At 41.0% G+C, this 18,958-nt stretch overlaps 1 protein-coding gene across 2 annotated transcripts; it reads left to right on the top strand.

The window, feature by feature from the left end:
* Positions 1-455: 455 nt before the first annotated feature.
* On the top strand, positions 456-18,140 carry LOC119737505 (splicing factor U2AF 50 kDa subunit-like). 2 transcript variants are annotated; one of them, XM_038211920.1, is made up of 12 exons: positions 456-615; positions 2,884-3,010; positions 3,807-3,916; positions 4,926-5,113; positions 7,077-7,193; positions 8,004-8,142; positions 8,456-8,535; positions 13,070-13,192; positions 14,332-14,427; positions 15,648-15,777; positions 16,317-16,420; positions 17,498-18,140. In XM_038211920.1, exons 1-12 carry the CDS (start codon positions 585-587, stop codon positions 17,627-17,629), a joined length of 1,377 nt encoding a protein of 458 aa, XP_038067848.1. In that variant the 5' UTR covers positions 456-584; the 3' UTR covers positions 17,630-18,140. The 2 variants fall into 2 exon arrangements, with proteins under 2 accessions (XP_038067848.1, XP_038067847.1); XM_038211919.1 differs by having other exon boundaries at positions 4,926-5,125.
* The last annotated feature ends 818 nt before the right edge of the window (positions 18,141-18,958 follow it).

Here is an 18,958-nt window from a genome sequence, read left to right as displayed (position 1 = left end):
CGTTCATCCTAGAGCTGATCTCCATCATTTCGAAATGGGCTTGAAGTTGTTGGTCTTTTTTTGGATTTTTTTTGATTTTTTTTTCGCGCTCAGCGCGAAAGAGCGATGTCTCCAGCTCCCCTCCCCCCTCCCCTAATTTTACAATAAAATTACCGACGAAAAAAAGTCAGTTTTGTTTCAGAAGGAAATTCCCATCTGGTTTCTCTTTTCAACACAAATTCTGTGTCGGTACCGTAAAAAAAGTATCAGCTTACACCTCATTCTTAAAAACAAAAAATCTAAGTATTATTACAAACCGCCTTTTAAAAGGAGACGGAACTTTTTGACCGCTATCTTTCTCTAGCGCCCTCTTGTGTTTAATAGTAACTAGTAACAAAGATCACTGGTATCCGATATTTTGCTCCCTTCATTGCCCTTATTACATGTAATATATTTTTCACCGGGCGCGCATACCAGCGCGGCCGTATATCGCGCGTGGTCCGGTTTCCGACGTCGACGTGATAGACGTTGCTGACTTTTCCTCCAAAATAAAGAAGAAATCTTTCTCTTATTTGTTGTAAAATATAACGTGTTAACAGTTCAGAATGCCGGGCCCTGACGACGACGATCGGAAGAGTAAGTTAAGTTGGCTATATATCGAAAATATCAAGGAGTTTGAAAACGATTTGGTGAACATGGTCGGCGACAAGCTCAAGAGGCAGTGGATATTTAGCCGGATCCGGCTTTCTTTTTATAAAAAACGATATTTTGCTGGATAGCTACTGAACATGCGCAGTGACTGTTTTTGTTTGTTTTCCCTTGTTTTACCGTGACAAATCTTAGTCTGGTTCAATGCTACTAGCTAGACCCGTAAACGTGGCGTCAATAACAACGCTATGTTCCACAGTCAAAAGCTGGAGTTACCCAGCCCTAAATTTTATCATTGGGTTGTCATTTAACCGCTGCACAGTTTTCCCCTAAACTCTGTATGGTACTTCTTGACATAATCACGTATATTGCACGCAAACATCCAGGGTGGATTCTGTCCTGAAATTTGCAAAAAAAAGATGGAAAAAAATCTGCGTTCCGTACTCAAGTCAAAACCAGGGCTCGATTTACAAAAAAAAAGTGGCATGCACTGGTGCATGTAGACCAAAAAAGCTACATGCACCAAGAAAAACCCACATGCACCATAATTGACTTACAGTTTACACCCGTCTGCTTCTCTGAAGGCATTCTTTCTCTTTGAAATTTATCGAACTTTCGACAGACAGTACAGTACATAGCCTTTTTTACTCTATCGTGCTCAAGCCTAGACCCATGAACGTGGCGTTGTATACAACGCCACGCTGTTGTGGCATTTCGAACATGGCGAAATCGATCCGCCATACATAATTTTGTACATATGTTCAGTACTCGCCTAGAAATCTAAATTTGCCTTCCCGCGTGTTCAGGATGTGTCATTTCGACGAAATTTGCCGTCGATGAAGACCCATACGAACGTGTAGAAATTAGATTTTAACCTGACAAGTGACCCTGACAAATGACCCTGGACAAGTAGCCGGGGTCATTTGCGTGCAAAATTATCGGAGCCCTCCGAGCTACCCGTCTGCTTCATGTGGCGCGGCGTCAGATTGGCCAATAACGAGACCACGTGATAAACGCAGCTACTAATTTGGAATCACACTTATGAACCGGACATAAGGAATGCCCGGAGCGTCAGTGCGATACCAAATTAGCTGCAGCATGTATCACGTGGTAAATCACATGCATGATCGGAGGAGGTTGCAGGACGTACGTACGTCGAGATCTTGAATTTTACCTCGTACTCTGAATCTGCTGCGACTGTGCGAGCATGGTGCGAGGAATAATTTATGGATTTATAAAAGAAATAACACGTTTGTTCACTATCTGGTCAAGTATTCAACAAACTTTATTCTTATTCTCACTCACTGGTAAATATATGCATGAAATGAGTATTTTGGTGGCTAACAAAGTTACATGCACGTCGTGCATGCTCAGTAAAAAAGCTACGTGCACAAGCAAAAATCTACATGCACTGGTGCATGCGTGCACCGGGTAAATCGAGCCCTGGTCAAAACGGAGAAGTTGCATGTTCATGAAGATCGCTCACGATTGACTTGTGCGCGTGCACACACGGGTAGCATCAGACAGGCCAATCACAGTTAGTCTGGTTTTCTGACCCATCGTCCTTCGGTCTTCAAAAATGGGAAAACAGTCTAAAACTCCGTGCGCTCTGATTGGGCACCGTAGAGGCGCCCAATTGTGGCGCCCAATCGATTGGCCCACTAAAAACTATGATTGGCCCATCTGATGCTTGCCGACACACACAAGTCAATGGCAAGCGATCATCAACGTGTATCTTCTCCATGTTGCTCAGTGCGGAACGCGAATTTTTTCATCTTTTTTTTGCAAATATCGGGACAGAATCCACCCGGGATGTTTAGGCGCAATATATACGCGAGTATGTCAAGAAGTAACATACAGAGTTTAGGCGGAAAATGTGCAGCGGTTTTCTGGCAATAGACTACATTTTGATGTACTTTTTTGTACTTGGTAGTTGTTTTGTAGTAGTCAATAAATTCATTGGTGATGCTGTCTATGGTGCTCAGCTACGCGGAGCAGCCACAGTTCTAGGGATAGACATTGCATACACAGCAACGCATGTAAATTTGCCCCGTAAGATGCCGCATAAAAGGGCCTACCCTGAGAGTATGTTTTTGGGGGTAGAAACTAGGTAAACAGGCGATGGATGCCACATTGTTCCTTGCGCTTCTTGTGCCAGGATTTTGTGACTTTAATCTTTATCTGAAGCAACTTGACAAGAGGAAAAATGTTATCAAACAGCAAAATGAATCGTGGTTTTTTTTGTAACTTCCTAAGATTCAGATCGTCGGAAGAGAAGTCGGAGTAGGGAGGGCAGACGTAGCCGGAGTCGCAGCCACAGCCGTGAACGAAGGCGCCGCAGCAGAAGTCGAAGCAGAGACCGGGACAGGAAAGCCAGACGCAGGTAGACCAAAGATCAATTTTACTCTTCTGCACCCCTTACCTAGTACAGATTCATAGAAAAGCACGATCCCTGAACACTCTCCCCCCATGTCCTTGCTTTCAGTTGAGAAGAGATACAGGGCGAGTAAGAAAAACGAAACCCAAATGTCGCGACCATTGTTTTAGTGAAGTTATGCATGTAGCACTTTCAAAATCTAGGATATGAAAGCCCAATTCATAAGCTTTCTTTTAGTACAAGAATCATTCAAATCACTCATGTACTTTTCAAGTTACGGAGGTTTAAACACACCCACCATTTTAAAGTTCTGTCCATGGACCACAAACGAGGTGTGCGTTCTTTCAGCAAAACGAAAACAATTCAAACACATCCTTACGTGATTTGTTGTCGTTTTGCTGAAAAAACACTGAACTTTTTGTGATCCGTGGACAGAACCTTAAAACGGCAGTTGTGTTAAAAACTCTGCAACTTGAAAAGTACATGAGTGATTTGAATGATTCTTGTACCAAAAGAAAGCTTATGAATTGAGCTTTCATATCCTAGATTTTGAAAGTGTTACATGCAGAAATTTACTAAAACAATGGTCCCGACATTTGGGTTTCGTTTTTTTTTTTACTCACCCTGTAGAGAAAAATCAACATGAGAAGGAATTTACTGAAACAATTGTTTTTTTCATTGACTAAATATTGAGTCCACAGTGTACCTCAAGATTGAACCTAATCTCGCGCTAGAGATGGGCAAGTACAGACCCACCCTGTTGGATGCTTCATTCAAATTTTGTGTCGGTTTTATTTTGCAGTCGTTCTCCAGTGGCACACAGACGTCGTCGCAAGCCACACAAGTACTGGGATGTCCCTCCCGTAGGCTTTGAGCACATCACCCCACAGGAGTACAAGGCTATGCAAGGATGTAAGTACAGAAAATGACATCGCTTTACGGTGCATGTAAATTCAAAATTGAGTTTCGCTCTTCGTTGACATATTTTTGTAAACACAGTGTACTGTGTTGTCGTGAGTGATTGTGAGTCAACAGACAAAAGAGGTAACTGGTACGTACAGCTGGCATATCACTCAACTCCAGTCAAAGCATGGCTATATCAAATTAACAAGGGAATTCTCAACTGTTAAAACCAGTCGCTTGATTTTGTCATCCAGAGAGGGAGGTTTAAACTAACCCTAACCCCTTGAGCACTTTTACTAGAAAGTATCCTGAATCCGCCAAAATCCACCAATTTTGTCATGCAAACTGTTGGTGTCCAGAGTCCATCAGAATCCACCAGTGTAGTACATATACCTCGTACACACCAAACATATAGCCAAGGAGTTTAACTGTTGAGATCCTGAATCCATCAAAGTCTCCCAACTGCTCAATATGGAGGTATCCTGAGTCCATCAAAATCCTGCAGTACCCCTAGGCGTAATGTCCTGAATTCATCAAAATCCCCCAACTGCTCAATATGGAGGTATCCTGAGTCCATCAAAATCCTGCAGTACCCCTAGGCGTAATGTCCTGAATCCATCAAAGTCCCCCAACTGCTCAATATGGAGGTATCCTGAGTCCATCAAAATCCTGCAGTACCCCTAGGCGTAATGTCCTGAATTCATCAAAATCCCCCAACTTTTTCAAGTAAAAGTAAATGGAGGTATCCTGAGTCTGCCAAAATCCTCCAAAAGCAGGGATGTGGATTTTGATGGATTCAGGTATGAAGGTATCTTGAATCTGCCGAAATCCTCCAAAACAGGGATGTGGATTTTGATGGATTCAGGTATGTTAGGGTTAAAAGTAAATATCCATTCTGAATCTATTAAATAGAAATTTTTGTCTGGCTTGAACTGCCTTTACTAGGTTTGCCTTGTGAATGGCAGTACATGTCCAACTGAGCTCATGGAGTCACCTCATCTTTGTCTATTTGTTTCAGGTCCGGACGCAGTGCAAGCTGCAGGGACTGGTCCAGTCCCACCCATACCCAGCCTGCAAGCCATGCCGGTGGTTCCAACCCCGGTCATGATGCCAACACCGGCCGCTGCCATGCCCATCGTAGCCAATCAGATGACCAGACAGGCCCGACGACTCTACGTGGGAAATATCCCATTCGGTGTGACGGAGGTGAGGTTGAGGGTAAAAAGACACTTTTTAAATAAGGCCAAAAAAAAAAAAATCTGCTTCCGGTTACCCTACCTTCCCTATCTTGACAGCCACTACCCTCATTTTTATTTTTTTTGGGGGGGATGAGGAAAAAACCTTGAAAATCATCAATTACTACCTTTTACTCTTGACTACACGCAGACACCTCCATATAATCGTACACACACAAAAATAGCCAAACAAAAATACATTTCCCTACCAAACTACCTACCTTATTTTCAAATGCCATGTAATTGGAAGCAGAAGTAATTTTTTTTTTTTAGCCTAATCAAAGAAAGAGAAATTATGAGGCATTCTAGCAAAATGAGACAGAACTGGGCACAGGCCTTTGTGGAGAAAATTTTTTTAAAAACGAGTACAGGTGATTTTTTTTTTTATCAATTTACAGATTTATTGGTATTTGTACGTTTTGCTAGGTATGTGTATTATAACTATTTTTAACCCTAACTCCCTAGCGTCTTTTACTAGGAACTGGACCAAGTCCATCAAAATCCATCAATCACTGTGCGTCCAATACAAAACTGTACATGACATAATGGAATCCACCACTGACGCACTGGTTGACATTCATGGACTTGCTACACATGGCTTTTATCACAATAGCAGTACAGGAAGCTAGGCAAAATCAATTGGATACACCTAGCACTGCTTCAGGCCATTAAGCCCAAGTCCATCATACTCCATGAATATTTAGTCACGCCAGGCCTCCTGGACCAAGTCCCCCAAAATCCACCAAAATGGGGGGATGAATTTTGATGGAGTTGGGGTGGTTAGGGTTAAAGAAATAGTATAAAACTCGTGGAATAAAAGGGTCTAAGAAAAAGCAATTGGCATCTTCAATTTTCACAAATACAAAAGTCAGGTAAAAGTATTTTAATTTTTTGACATGTCGATAAATGTGAACTTTAAACAACTGTAACTTGTCAATTGAATGTCCGATTGATGTGCAACAAACAGTGCTGTAATAATCCAGTGTTGTAGTCGAGTACTTTTTTCCAAGTACCGAGTACTGTCGAGTACTTAGGTTACCGAGTACGAGTACTTGTACTTCTGAGTACAAGAACAGGTCTCCTAGTAGGAGTACTTGTACCAGGGGTGTGAAATCTCAGCTTTTTAGCTGATTTCAGCTTTTTTGTTTTGGATTTCAGCTTTTTCCCCTCACTTGCTGTGTACAAAAGTATAGGAGATTTCCAAAATTCAGCTTTTTTACACCTTTTCCAGCTGTTTTCAGCTATTTTTATCAGTGGTCACTCACACCCCTGTTGTACTTCCGAGTACAAGAACGGGTCTCCGAGTACGAGTACTTGTACTTTCAAGTACGAGCACGAGTACTTGTGCTTCCGAGTACGAGTACGAGTACTTCTATTTCTGAATACGGCCGCACGGCATATGGTTCATTGTGCGTAATTGGCCCAGGCCCAGTCAGACCGATATACAGACCCACTCACGGCTAGCTATTAAATGTTTGTCCGGACGTGCACAGAGGAAAATCGGGAAACTTCAATTTCTCCGCAAGTCAATCAACCATTTCAAACTGGAAGTATCGATAAACTGAGGCCGTGGTAAGTCAAGCTATACCATTTTTTCCCGAGTTCTGCTATTCGAGTACAAGCACTTTGATGATCGAGTACAATTTCGACATGTTGAGTACGAGTACTTTGCTGCCCAAGTACGAGTACCATCATTACGAGTACGATTACTTTGACATTGGAGTACGAGTACTCTCAAAATATACTCGAGTAGTACTCGAGTACGAGTACTACAACACTGTAATGATCCCTTTCCTTATACCTGCAATCCCTCATTTCGACCTCTGCCCAGTTCTGTCTCATTTTGCCAAAATAACTCACATATGCTGAGACAAATGTGTCATCGTCCAAAAGATGAAAATTCAGTTATTCTTTTCGGATGTTGTTATTTTCAGGACCAAATGGTGGACTTCTTCAACAACAAGATGCAGGAGCTGCGCCTGTCCACCAACCCCGGGAAGCCCGTCCTGGCTGTACAGGTCAACCATGACAAGAACTTCGCCTTCCTTGAGGTAAGCGAGGCATTCTATAATTAATATACAACTATAACACGGCTTGAGGGTGGATAGTTTACAATTATTGACTGCTGTGATGTGAGACATGTCGTTTTTAACACCCGAAGGGTGAATATCACCCGAGGCGAACTCTGCACCCGAGGGGGTTAAAAATATATATCACATATATCACATATCCCACATTACAGCAGTCAACAATTATTTGTTAGGCCAAAAAAAAGTCTCCGGTTTCTGGTATGGAGCTTGCCCCAAAAGTGGTGCAGTGACGCGGCTTCTTTTTTTTTTTTTTTTTTTTTTTTTCAAATGTCGGCTGATGACTGCAAATGGTGCCAGACTAAATTTAGTGCGAAATTTATGGGAGTCCAGAGGGGCCACATAAAGCTTATACTCGATCGTAACCCTATCTAAAAGCACGTTAAAATTGTGCAGCAGCAGGATTCCAGTCAAACCAGTGAGTTTGGCGGTTTTGAGACATCATCTTACATTGAAAAAAAAAACTTTTTTATTTTGCCGATGCGCATGGCTACGGCGACGCACGCGCATACCAGAAACCTGAGACTTTTTTGGGGGCCTTATATCCTGCCAATAAATAAAAAAGATTAAGAACTGTAACTCACTATTCAAGAAAAATTATTATTATTATAAAATGTAATCTCTTCAGTGTATTTGTTTTACTACTGTGAGCTTTTCTGCCAGACACGAGATTGATTAAACCTTCAGGTATCAATTGAGCTAATACTCGTTGTGGTCACTGTCTGTATTCCCCTTTCTGATGTTTTCCTCGGTATTTTCAATTTTTGTGTTTAGTTCCGTTCGGTTGATGAGACAACCCAAGCCATGGCGTTCGACGGTATCATGTACCAGAACCAATGCCTGAAGATTCGTCGGCCCAAGGACTATCAACCCATGCCCGGTGTGGCAGAGACGCCATCCTTGCATGTCCCAGGTCAGTAAACCTTCAATTTATATACACACAAATATTAATTAATGATGTACATTGACTAGAACTGTACTTGTGGAACCTGGAAAAAGTCATGAATTATAAGTAATGTCGCAAAGCCGGTTCACACTTCATGCATATGCGGAGCGTATTTGACATCAGGTAATTGTGTGCAAACTTTTGCAAGTTTGGTCGAAACAGAAAGTTTTATCTATAAGCAGCCCTGTTTTTTTTGTCAGACTGCTAACACTTCAGAAAAAGTCATTAATTGATTTGGCAGTACTGATGAGAAAGATTTTCTCCCATTTTTTCTCAACAGGCGTGGTCTCCACCGTTGTGCAGGATTCTCCCCACAAGATCTTCATCGGAGGCCTGCCGAACTACTTGACCGATGACCAGGTAGGTTCTGTCAAACTCAAAAACAACATAATACAACTCATTCTTTTCAAAACTTCAATGTTCTCTCTTTCGAACTATCAAAAGTGAGAAAAAAAAGGCAGGCACCATTACCATTGAAGAAAAAAAATTTCCAGAATCTTCAAAAATCTAACATAAGTTGGACTTTAGGGACCGTGACCATTCAGCCCCGGTATGAAAAGGGCCCCCCGGTAAGCTCGTCCCCTCCCAAGAAGTCCTTTCGTACCATCCCAGCTACCGGCCCAGGAGCTGGTCCGGTTGCTAATCAGGAACTCCTCTTTCCTGGGGTCTATTGTTTACAAGTATTGACACATGTAATGTATTCCAGAAGAAACCTGCTTGTGGTTTTCATCTCTCGGCGCGAAACAATAGAACACTTTCGTCGGCACAGATCAAAACCCCTGCCGTGCAATTTTGCGCACAATGGGACCGTAAATTAAAAAGGCGTTTGGAAGGATTTTATCTTTAATCCGGTAAATATGCTATTGTTCTGCTCTGGACGTTCTCTGAAGGGCAATAAATTGATGCGCCTGACTGACTTCAAAACTTCTGGTCAGACAGGACCATGTAGGACCAGACAGGACCAAGCTCTGGACCGGACGAGGTACCGGGGGGACCCTTTTTTTACCAGGGCTGAATGGTCACGGTCCCTTACTGCCCTGAATCCATAGGGCGCTGTGGTCCAATGGTTATGGTTTTCAACACATGTCCCGTGGTACGTGGGTTCAAACCCTGACGGGGAACATGGTGCTTGTGTTCTCAGGCAAGACACTTTACTACAATTACCTCTCTCCACCCAGGAGTATAAATGGGTACCTGTGAAGGTAGAGACCAGAATGCGCTGATCTCAAGCTGCTGCAGAAAATGGTCTCATGTCCTGATAAACAGGGTTAATAATTCTCGAGATGGAATCATCAAATACTAATTTTTTTCGAAATGCACAGCCCTATTAACAGCCTTTGGCTTTCGTGAGAATTTTAAAATGCTGTGGTTTATTGTTGTCTGTTCTCCAAGTTTCTACCCCAATCAGGTAGGTAGGTTTGGTTGAAACGTTGACGCGTAAATAGAGCGACGGGCAACTTTGCGGCGTCTGGTTGTTTCCTCCCAATTTCTCTCCCTTTTCTCCAAGTCAGTTCTTTTTTTTTCCCCCGTGCCTTAGCAAAAGATTCGTAGAGTCTGTGTGACGGTTAAACTAGACTTGGAATTTCTAGCGGAGATGTCTGAAATTTCCTGTGTTGTAAAAGGATTCCTATTTTAAGCATATTGTCTGCGGTGGCTCAAAGTTTCAGCTGATGAGTGAATTGTGAAAATGGCTACTCAGTGGTTTTTCCAAATGGATAGGTTTTTTGGAAGACAAAACTTCTTTTCTTTTTTTCTTTTTTACTCATTCTCGGCTAATCTTATTTTTAAGGACTTGCATGTTTAAAAAAAAGGAGAAAATTTATAGAAATGATTAACCCCAACCCCAACTCCCTAGGCCTTTTTGCTAGGATGTAGCCTCAATCCTGCAAAATCCTCAAATTGGCCTCATGGAAAAATAGCATATAGCTTCAATCCTGCAAATTCCTCCATTATTTCTTGAATATGGTCCGTGAATGGGGGTGACCACTGCCTGAATCCTGCAAAATTCTGTGGCAGTGACTGTCAATATGTTGAGGCTTGGCCAGTGACATCCTGGAGCAGTACGGAGGATTTCAAGCTACCGGTAATCCAGGCATATATTTATTCATGGCTGAGCAAAAACAACACAAGGTCTGGCCCAAGACCTTGACAAAGTGCATTCTACGAAATCAGTAACGCATTTTTGCCATGTAACCTCAATCCTCCAAATTCCTCCACTTTGGCAAAGAGGATTTTGAAGGATTCAGGGCGATTAGGGTTTTAAAGGCAAGAGTATGTAACAATAACAGCAAAGACCTGGGTTTTTAGGACCTTTCACAAAGTTCTTAAAAATGTTATTAAAATTTATGCACAGCAAACTGTGCTTTATCAAATTCTGAATTTGGAAATGTGTTTAAATAAATAGAAGTTTTTGTTTTTAGTTGGGTTTTGCCCTTGCCAGCAACGTATTTTATAATTACATATACTCAAAGAAAAAAAAACAGTTCGTAGCATGCCTTCAGACAACACTGAGTATACAGTGTTTATAAATACATCGGCAAAGGACAAAACCCAATATATATTTAAAACAAAAAATATTAAAAATCTCTGAAACAAATTTCATCTTGTAAATTAAAGCTAGTTTAAAGATATAGTCCATCATTTGTAATTTGTGCATTTTGTTCGTTTGAAGCAACAAATGTGCTCAAAATCTAATGAAGGATACTGAACAACTAACCTGATGAAGTTTCAGCTCAGCTTCAGCTGTTTATTCTGAGAAAAACAGCATTCTAGGATCTCAATTTCAAATCAAAAGTTGCTGAATCATGTTCGAATTGTTTTGAATTGCAGCTATACGCGATGTCGCACACTGATCGGGAGAATTATAGCAACCACGCGCGCCTGTGCGTTGTGCCAATGCTTGCGCGCGCTGCGCCGAATAACAAAACGAACTACTAATTAAAATTTTCCTACGTTTAAGCCGTTGGAAAGGCCTTCTTTCGTTGATTACTTCAAAATGATAGCTTGCCAGAAAGATTCATTTCACAGGGAGTTTAGTCCCCTTACTATCTTTCAACCAAGTATGTTTTTCAACAATAATACGCCAGTTACTTTTTCAGATGGCTGCAAATGATGGACTATAGCTTTAATTCAAATCCATTAGATTGTTTCAAAAAGAAGAAGGCTTGTAACACTTGGAGTAAAATTACATAATAAAATTAAAATCAATGTCTAGTCTGATGGGGTTTAGAAATTGGCAAGATTTATTCCTAGATGAGGTCAGCTTTTTTTTGAAGGTACATTCGTCTGCAGCGCAAAAGTTGAGAATCATCACTTGTGAAGCGTATTCCCTGAAATGTTTTCTTTCGCAGCCTAGATTGCAACTTTCGTCTGAAAGCTTCAAGTTCGAAAAATCAGAACTCTTTTTCCTTCCAATTTTCGTTTTCAGGCATGGAGCAGAAATGTTTTGAGTAAAAATTGCATTGTTTCTCTCCTTCCAAGTTTCCTTTACAGGAATCGTTTCTATGAAACAAAGAAAAACAAATTACGAGAACATTATCCCTAGAATTTTCCTTTTCAGGCATTTATTTTTTTGTTTAGCGAAATGCAACTGTACCAAAATAATATCTTCAAAGAATTAAAGGTAAGAGTTACAAGCAATGGGTAATTTCATAGGATAGTGCATCTTGCAACAAAAAAGGAATGTTTTGAAGAAGAATCTAAAATATTGGGCTTTTTTCCTAAAAAAAATTGGCGTGCCTCTTTGGCTAACTTCTTGGATCCAAAATTCAGAGAAGAAAAATTATTTGAGAGGAATGAGTGTTGTATTTCTGACTTGTGAGGATAACATTAGGACTTTGTAATAAAAATAAAACATAAATTGTAGTGTTTTGTATAAAATTGTATTAAAATTGTGAAATAAAACATTCGGAATTTAAAAAAAACAAACTGGAGGGCTGTGGATACTTTTCCAAGTACAAATGTCACTCACCGTTTTTCTCTTTTTGTTCTTCCCCCGTTCTTTTCCCAACGTCTTTTTGAATCCCCAGCGTAGCGGGGCCACGTTTAAAAGCCTTTCAATTCGCACGCACACACGCTCGTTGCAAATCTGTTCATGCCTCTGTCGGCCCCCCTAGTCTGCCGGTTAAAAAGCATGATGATGGATTCCATGAGACCAAAGGCAAGTTGTAGTTGCTGGCCGGCCCTGGAAAGATGTACATTTTTTCAGTCACCTGGAGGGTTTGTATATGTATATATGGCTATGTTTGGGGGAAAACATGGCCGCCCGCAAGTGTCCCTGGATGTTTAAAGTGCATGTCAGAAAGAAAAAAATCATGGATTGAATCTGTCTGAAGTTTATGCGCAGTGCGATGCCAGATTACCACTAAAATTTGCCTGTATATGCTGAAAATGAGAAATAGTTAGGTGACTTTTAATTTTTTCTCAAAATAAGTTCCCCGTTTTTCATAACTGCAATTTGTTAGTCCTGCTTGGTTCAAAATGCTTGACTTTAAACATTTTGAGATTTTTAAAAACAATTCAGTGTATGAGTGGAAATGATATTTAAAATTGTTACATTGCTATCAATAAAAGAGGCAACGAATGTGTAGATCGTAAAATGTTATTTTAAGATGTTTATTTTTTGAAATGGCTGTGCTCTTTCTTGTGCTTGAGTTTTGTGTTTCTTGCGAGTTTGTTTATAATGTCGTGTCACGATAACTGACTCATTAATAGCCAAAATAAATTTGTCCACTCATTCAACTTTTGAACAGTGTTTTTAAGAAGAAGAAAAACCTAAACACCCCTTTTCCAAGACCTTGGAAGAGCCCAGCCAACACTCTGACCAATCAGAGACTTCCCAAGCCTAGACTTACCCGAGTCTGCCCGTTTTTCTCCCCCTCTTCCATACCAACAGGTGAAGGAGTTGCTGTCATCATTTGGGGTTTTGAAGGCCTTCAACCTGGTGAAAGACAGTGCCACGTCAATGTCCAAAGGCTACGCTTTCTGCGAGTATGTGAAGACCGAAGTCACTGATCAGGTCAGAAAGAAAGAACTTGCTTCTTTGTTTTCTAAAATATGAAATCATTTTGTAAATTTTTTTTTTTATGACTGGTTCTTTAGATTTACAGTTTTAAACTAAAATCTTCAGGCACAAATTAATAAAGGCATTTCATCTATCGGTCAGAACCATTTATTATTTTTCTTTTGAAAGCCTCATAAATCCTCCAAAATCCAACGCTGTGCATTGCTTTGTGCCTTAAAGCGATATCATCCCCAACATAAAGCTTTGTTTTATAGTTCTGAATCCTTCAAGATCCTACAAAATCTTGTGTGTGATTGTGGCAATTTAACCTGTATTCCTAAGGCCATGGAGTGCCTCGTGGTCTGGAGCATTGAATTCGTGGTCTGTGGGTAATTCCGTGGGTTGTGGGTTCGAGTCCAGCCTGCGGCTATGGTGCCTGTGCCCTTGGACAAGGCACTTTGTCACGAATTGTGTCTCTCCACCCAGGAGTAAATGGGTACCTGTGAGGACAGAGATGGTTATTGTGGTTGATTTAGCTGCTTTGCGCCGAAATAGCAGCATCGAGCTGTATACTCCTCAGGGAGCTGAGATGGTATTTGGAATGTTTCATTGGCCCAGTGAGCAGGGTAATAATAAGCGCCTTGCATCCTTTGGCAATTTGGCGCTCTATAAGTTCAGTTATTATTATTATTATTTGTAATTGAACCTTTAGATCTTCTTAAGTACTTCATTATGCACACAACCGGTGGCACACTCATTGTCATTAAAGGTGCACATTCGGCCAGATTTTACACAATATTCACATTTTAAAGATTTCAAAGATTTGGGTCACAGAAAAACCATATATTATCTTACATTTATGGAGAAAACGTTGGAAAAAACAACTTGTTTACATCTGACGCAGCAGTGTTTGTATTAATTTTTTTTTACCTTTTCCAATATGAATTTCGAGCCCAGTGCGTCTTTAACTTTCCAAAGGCACCAAGCATCATTACTAGCTGGGGTGAACCTTCCTTTATCCTACAAAATCTTTAAAACTTTCAGGCAGAGTTTGAAAGATCTCAAGAGAGTTTATGGTAAAGGTTTAGACTGCCTGTTATAGTTGATCATCCACATGATCACGTTAATACAATTTTGTCATTTTGTACTGACAGGCTATTGAGGGGCTGAACGGCATGCAACTTGGAGAGAAGAAACTGATCGTCCAGAGGGCCAGCGTTGGAGCCAAGAATCCCAGCGCTCAAGCCATGGTGAGACCTAACACCTTTAAGTTGTACCAGTTCCAATCAGTGTCATGCTTCCAGAAACTCAGATCCTGAAGGGACCTCAGCTGATGAAAGCAATACTTCCTAATTTGGGTGATTCACAATGCAGTGCGCCACCAAGAGTTTGCCATGGAGAGTCCATTTGTCAAGTTTACGGTCGACAAAACATAACAGTTTGAATGAGTGTCAATAGACAACTTGAGCTGATTTGTTATAGATTCGGGCATAGCGTTCTGCCGCCTTACAAAAAACACCATATTGATAAAAAGAAAACAAAAGGGCAAACAGATACTCGAATCATACGCTTACAAAACTACTGACCGGAAAAACTAACAATTTCAAATGTCCCGCGCTGCGAATTTGTCGACCATCTCCCACAATGCACTGGGAAAAATGAACTCTCCGTGGCAAACTCTTGGTGGCGCACTGCATTGTGAATCGCCCGAATTGAACATATATTTCTTTATTTAATATTTAATTGTGTGCAGGGGTGAGATTTGTCAGGATTATTTTAAGGGGTGCCTTTAGTCAAATACGAACATATACTATAGACCCTACATTGCTCCGGGCCAGTCACCTTACCCTCTGTCGATTATTTATTTCTTGGATTTTTCAGTTTCCCCCATTCTCAGCCCTGTGTGGCCTTCCAGTGTCCTTATTAAAGCTTATCTGCTTCTGCAAAATGAGTATTTCGTCACAACTATAAAGTTGGGAGATTTTTTAACAGTAATGAACAATGCAAATTGGCTTGTGCGTGGTTGTTCAAAATCAACACGCTGGCTCATTTCATCATTGAGTGGATAGGTGTGCACGCAGTTGCCTAGTGGTTAGGGTTCATGACTCATGATCAGAGGGTCTCGGGTTCGAGTCCAGCTGCTTGGCCATATGTTGTGTCCTTGAGCAAGCCACTTCACCCTAACTTGCCTCTCTTCACCCAGGAGTATAAGTGGGTGCTTCCCGGCAGTAGCTGGGTAGTAAGTGATGGACTGGCATCCCATCCAGGGGGAATAGAAACATTCTCAGTCAGTTTCATGCCTCTGAAACCGGAGATAAACGCTGGCCTGATGGGCCGTTTTGGCTCGAGACAGATTTTACTTGAGCATGGCATCCATTGCACCACGAGCAGCAGCCAATAATTTTTAGAAATCTAAATTCCTAATTTGGAGTGTATTTAAGGAGTATAATTTCTCTTTCTGTATGCACAGGCTGCCCAGACAGTACAGCTCAACATCCCCGGCTTGAATCTGCCAGGCACGGCTGGCCCACAGACGGAGATCCTGTGTCTGATGAACATGGTCACCGCTGACGATCTCAAGGATGACGATGAATATGAAGGTAGGTCGTTAAAGGTCAAAGGTCACAGATTGTCCCATGACCCATAAAGCGTCAACAGAATGAGATCCTGAGTCTGATCAACATGGTCACAGCTGACGATCTAAGGGATGATGATGAGGTCATTAAAGTGCAAAGGTCACAGATTGACCTGTGACTAATAAAAGAGTAAGCAGACTGAGGTCCTGTGTCTGATGAACCTGGTCACGGCTACAATCTAAGAGATGATACTGAATGGTTTCTGATCTCTTTTCTAGAGCTATCGTCTAGGTCTCTGCCCAATACAGCAACATGAAAACCAGCTGACAATAGATGTAGCTGCAGGTCTGGAAGTCCGTTACTAAGTTTATTGCTCATCCATGTTGCTAGTTATGACACATTCCATTTTGGTTAGGTACACTGCAGACTGTCCAGTATACGAACTGGCAGGATGCCAGAGGGATCGCGCAAGTGTTACTTGCAGTATTTTTGACACAGCCTTATAGACATGCATCATGGGTGTCTTGTAAATTCTTATACATGTTACTTGCTTCTCTTTGCAGATATTGTTGATGACGTACGCGATGAGTGCGGCAAGTATGGCAACGTGCGCAGCATTGAGATACCCAGACCCATCGAAGGCCTTGACGTCCCTGGATGCGGAAAGGTAACCAATAACAAATCAGCGACACATTTAACACCCCTTTCCCCTTTCCATGTGACCAACATCAATAGACCTTTATCATGCTTCCACCATTTTAGTCATGTTCCCTGTATCCAATAGCAGTAATGAATGATAATGTTTTTGTGCAAAAAGGAACCAGACCTTTTTTTCCTTCCAGCCTCCCTTTGGTTACTTTGAGCTGAAAGGAAAAAAAATCAAATGGCTGCAACATGATAATGGTGTATTGTGACCAACATCATTGATGTGACCAACATCATTACTGAAATTCAGATTACCTTTCCTAAAATATTATTATACAAAATTGGAAATGTGGGTTCCTTGCTTAAAGGTAGAGTAGATCATTTGAAGCTTGCCAAAGAGTATCTGACAAAATTATTGTTGAAAAAACTTACTTGGTTTAAAGATTGCAATGGCACTAAACTCCCTGTGAAACTATTCTTTCTGGCTTGCTGTCATTTTGAAGAAAACAATAAAAGAGGGCCATTTCCAAAGATGTGTCAAGTGACGCATTTTTAAAAATTTTCATTAGTAGTTGGTTTGTAATTTGGCGAGCCCATGCATAGGTGCGCGCAAGCGTTGACATGGCGCACACGCGCCCGCAGTTGCTATTATTTGTTCATTTAGTGTGTGACATTGCGTAGCTGCAATCGGCTGAATTACAACATGTCCTGGATGCTGATTTCGGGCGCATTTCCAAACAGGACTCGGCAACTTTTGAATTGAAATCGAGATCCTAGAATATTGTCTTCTCGGCATATTTAGCATTAGCAAAGCTAAAACTTCATCAGGTTAGTTGTTAAGCACCCGTCTTTAGATTTTGAGCACTTTTGTTGCCTCATACGGGGACAAAAATGCGCAAATGACAAATGATATACTCTACCTTTAAGGCCTTTGATCTCTGTGCTGACTTTTACACCTCAACAACCCTATCCCTCCCCCCCCCAAAAAAAAAGAACTCAAATCCACCCCCCCCCCCAAAAAAGAACTCAAATCCACCCCCATCCCCTTTGAAAAATCCTTGATCTTCCATTAATTTTCCCACTTTTGATTTATCGTTAGATTTTTGTGGAGTTCAGCAACCTAATGGAATCCCAAGCCGCCCAACAGGGTCTCTCCGGTCGCAAGTTTGCCAACCGCGTCGTCGTGACCTCCTTCTTCGACCCCGGCGCCTACCACCGCCGAGATTTCTAGAGAGGAGGCATCCGATTAAAGTCCCTCCATCCACAAGTCATCACAATTTCACCAAATTATGCCATGAAAACTTATAAATAAAAAATTCTTGCATTTTCTAAAGCAACTGATACTCGATAACATTAAACTCAATTAGCAAATTCTACAGGCTACTGATTGTGAAAGTAGGGACAAAATCTGCTTGGAACTAACAACCAATTTTTAGCTGTCTCGTGTACATTTATTAATTTCTTCACTAACTTAGAATGTACTTTAAAATAGTACAAAAGTTGACTTGACTATAAAAAAAATATCCATTTTTGTCGGAAAAATTTGTCTAGGTTGGAAAAGTCCGATGGTATGTGTGATTTAACTCTCTCTTTGACTGTGTAAATATTATCTTCGAATAAAGACCACTTCAATTTGCATTTTCCTAGACTTACAAATAATAGTATTTCACAGAAAACTGTTTTTGTCCCCGCGAGTGTCTCTGTTTTGTTCAGATTAAAAAAATTTGCAGACTGATCTGAAATAGGCCAGGCATTGTTTTCTCTGTATTTGTAGGTATGTCACCAATGTACTGATCCTTCAGGCATACGCTCGTGGGCTAGGGCACATGTGCCTCTGCAGTGCCGCATGGCACGTTCCAACTCCACACGTCACATGCGCGTCCCCGTGTGTCAGACTTCTTTGCACTCGTATCGGAATTGTGTGCACGCATATAGGATATTAATCACGGTTATGATTGGTGAAAATACCATTGTGCGGAGCTCATTAGATGGGTTTTTAAAAAACACTCCTTTACTCAGTTTTTATATCAGGAACTCTGCCAAAATCCAACGCCACAGCAATGCAACATCACATTATTTGTGCATCAATCAGCTGGAGACACAAGCCCACAAAAAGTTGCAGTGGTTATGGCCATACAGTTGTGAATCCATTGGAATCATGAAAAACAAACGGTGTTAGATTTTGGCAAATCGGAGTGGTTTTGATTAAGTGTGAAGATGCAGTAGAGAGCACATATTGTTACATTGTGCAAATACAAAAATGCTTATTGATAAATAAAACTTGTCAATATTACACCCTGATGAAAAATTCATGTCAGTAATTTATGTACAGTTGACTCTGATACAAACTCTGTTAAAGGGAATATACAACATTTGCAAACATCAAAAAATAAAACTACCAAGTTTTTACGAAATACCTTACTAGGATGTTGGTAAATGACAGTCTCAAGCATCTTGTAAAATTATGGCACCTGGTGTGAAGTAATTTTCAAGAAAATTGTATTTTTTGTATACATTTCCAACGGTGGTCGGCCGACCAGCATTGGAAAAACCTAACTAT

Source organism: Patiria miniata, unplaced genomic scaffold (genome assembly GCF_015706575.1).
Source record: "Patiria miniata isolate m_02_andy unplaced genomic scaffold, ASM1570657v1 HiC_scaffold_3, whole genome shotgun sequence".
Classification (NCBI taxonomy): domain Eukaryota; kingdom Metazoa; phylum Echinodermata; class Asteroidea; order Valvatida; family Asterinidae; genus Patiria; species Patiria miniata.
Note: the sequence above shows the minus strand (reverse complement) of the source record. Positions and strands in the feature narration are given on the sequence as shown.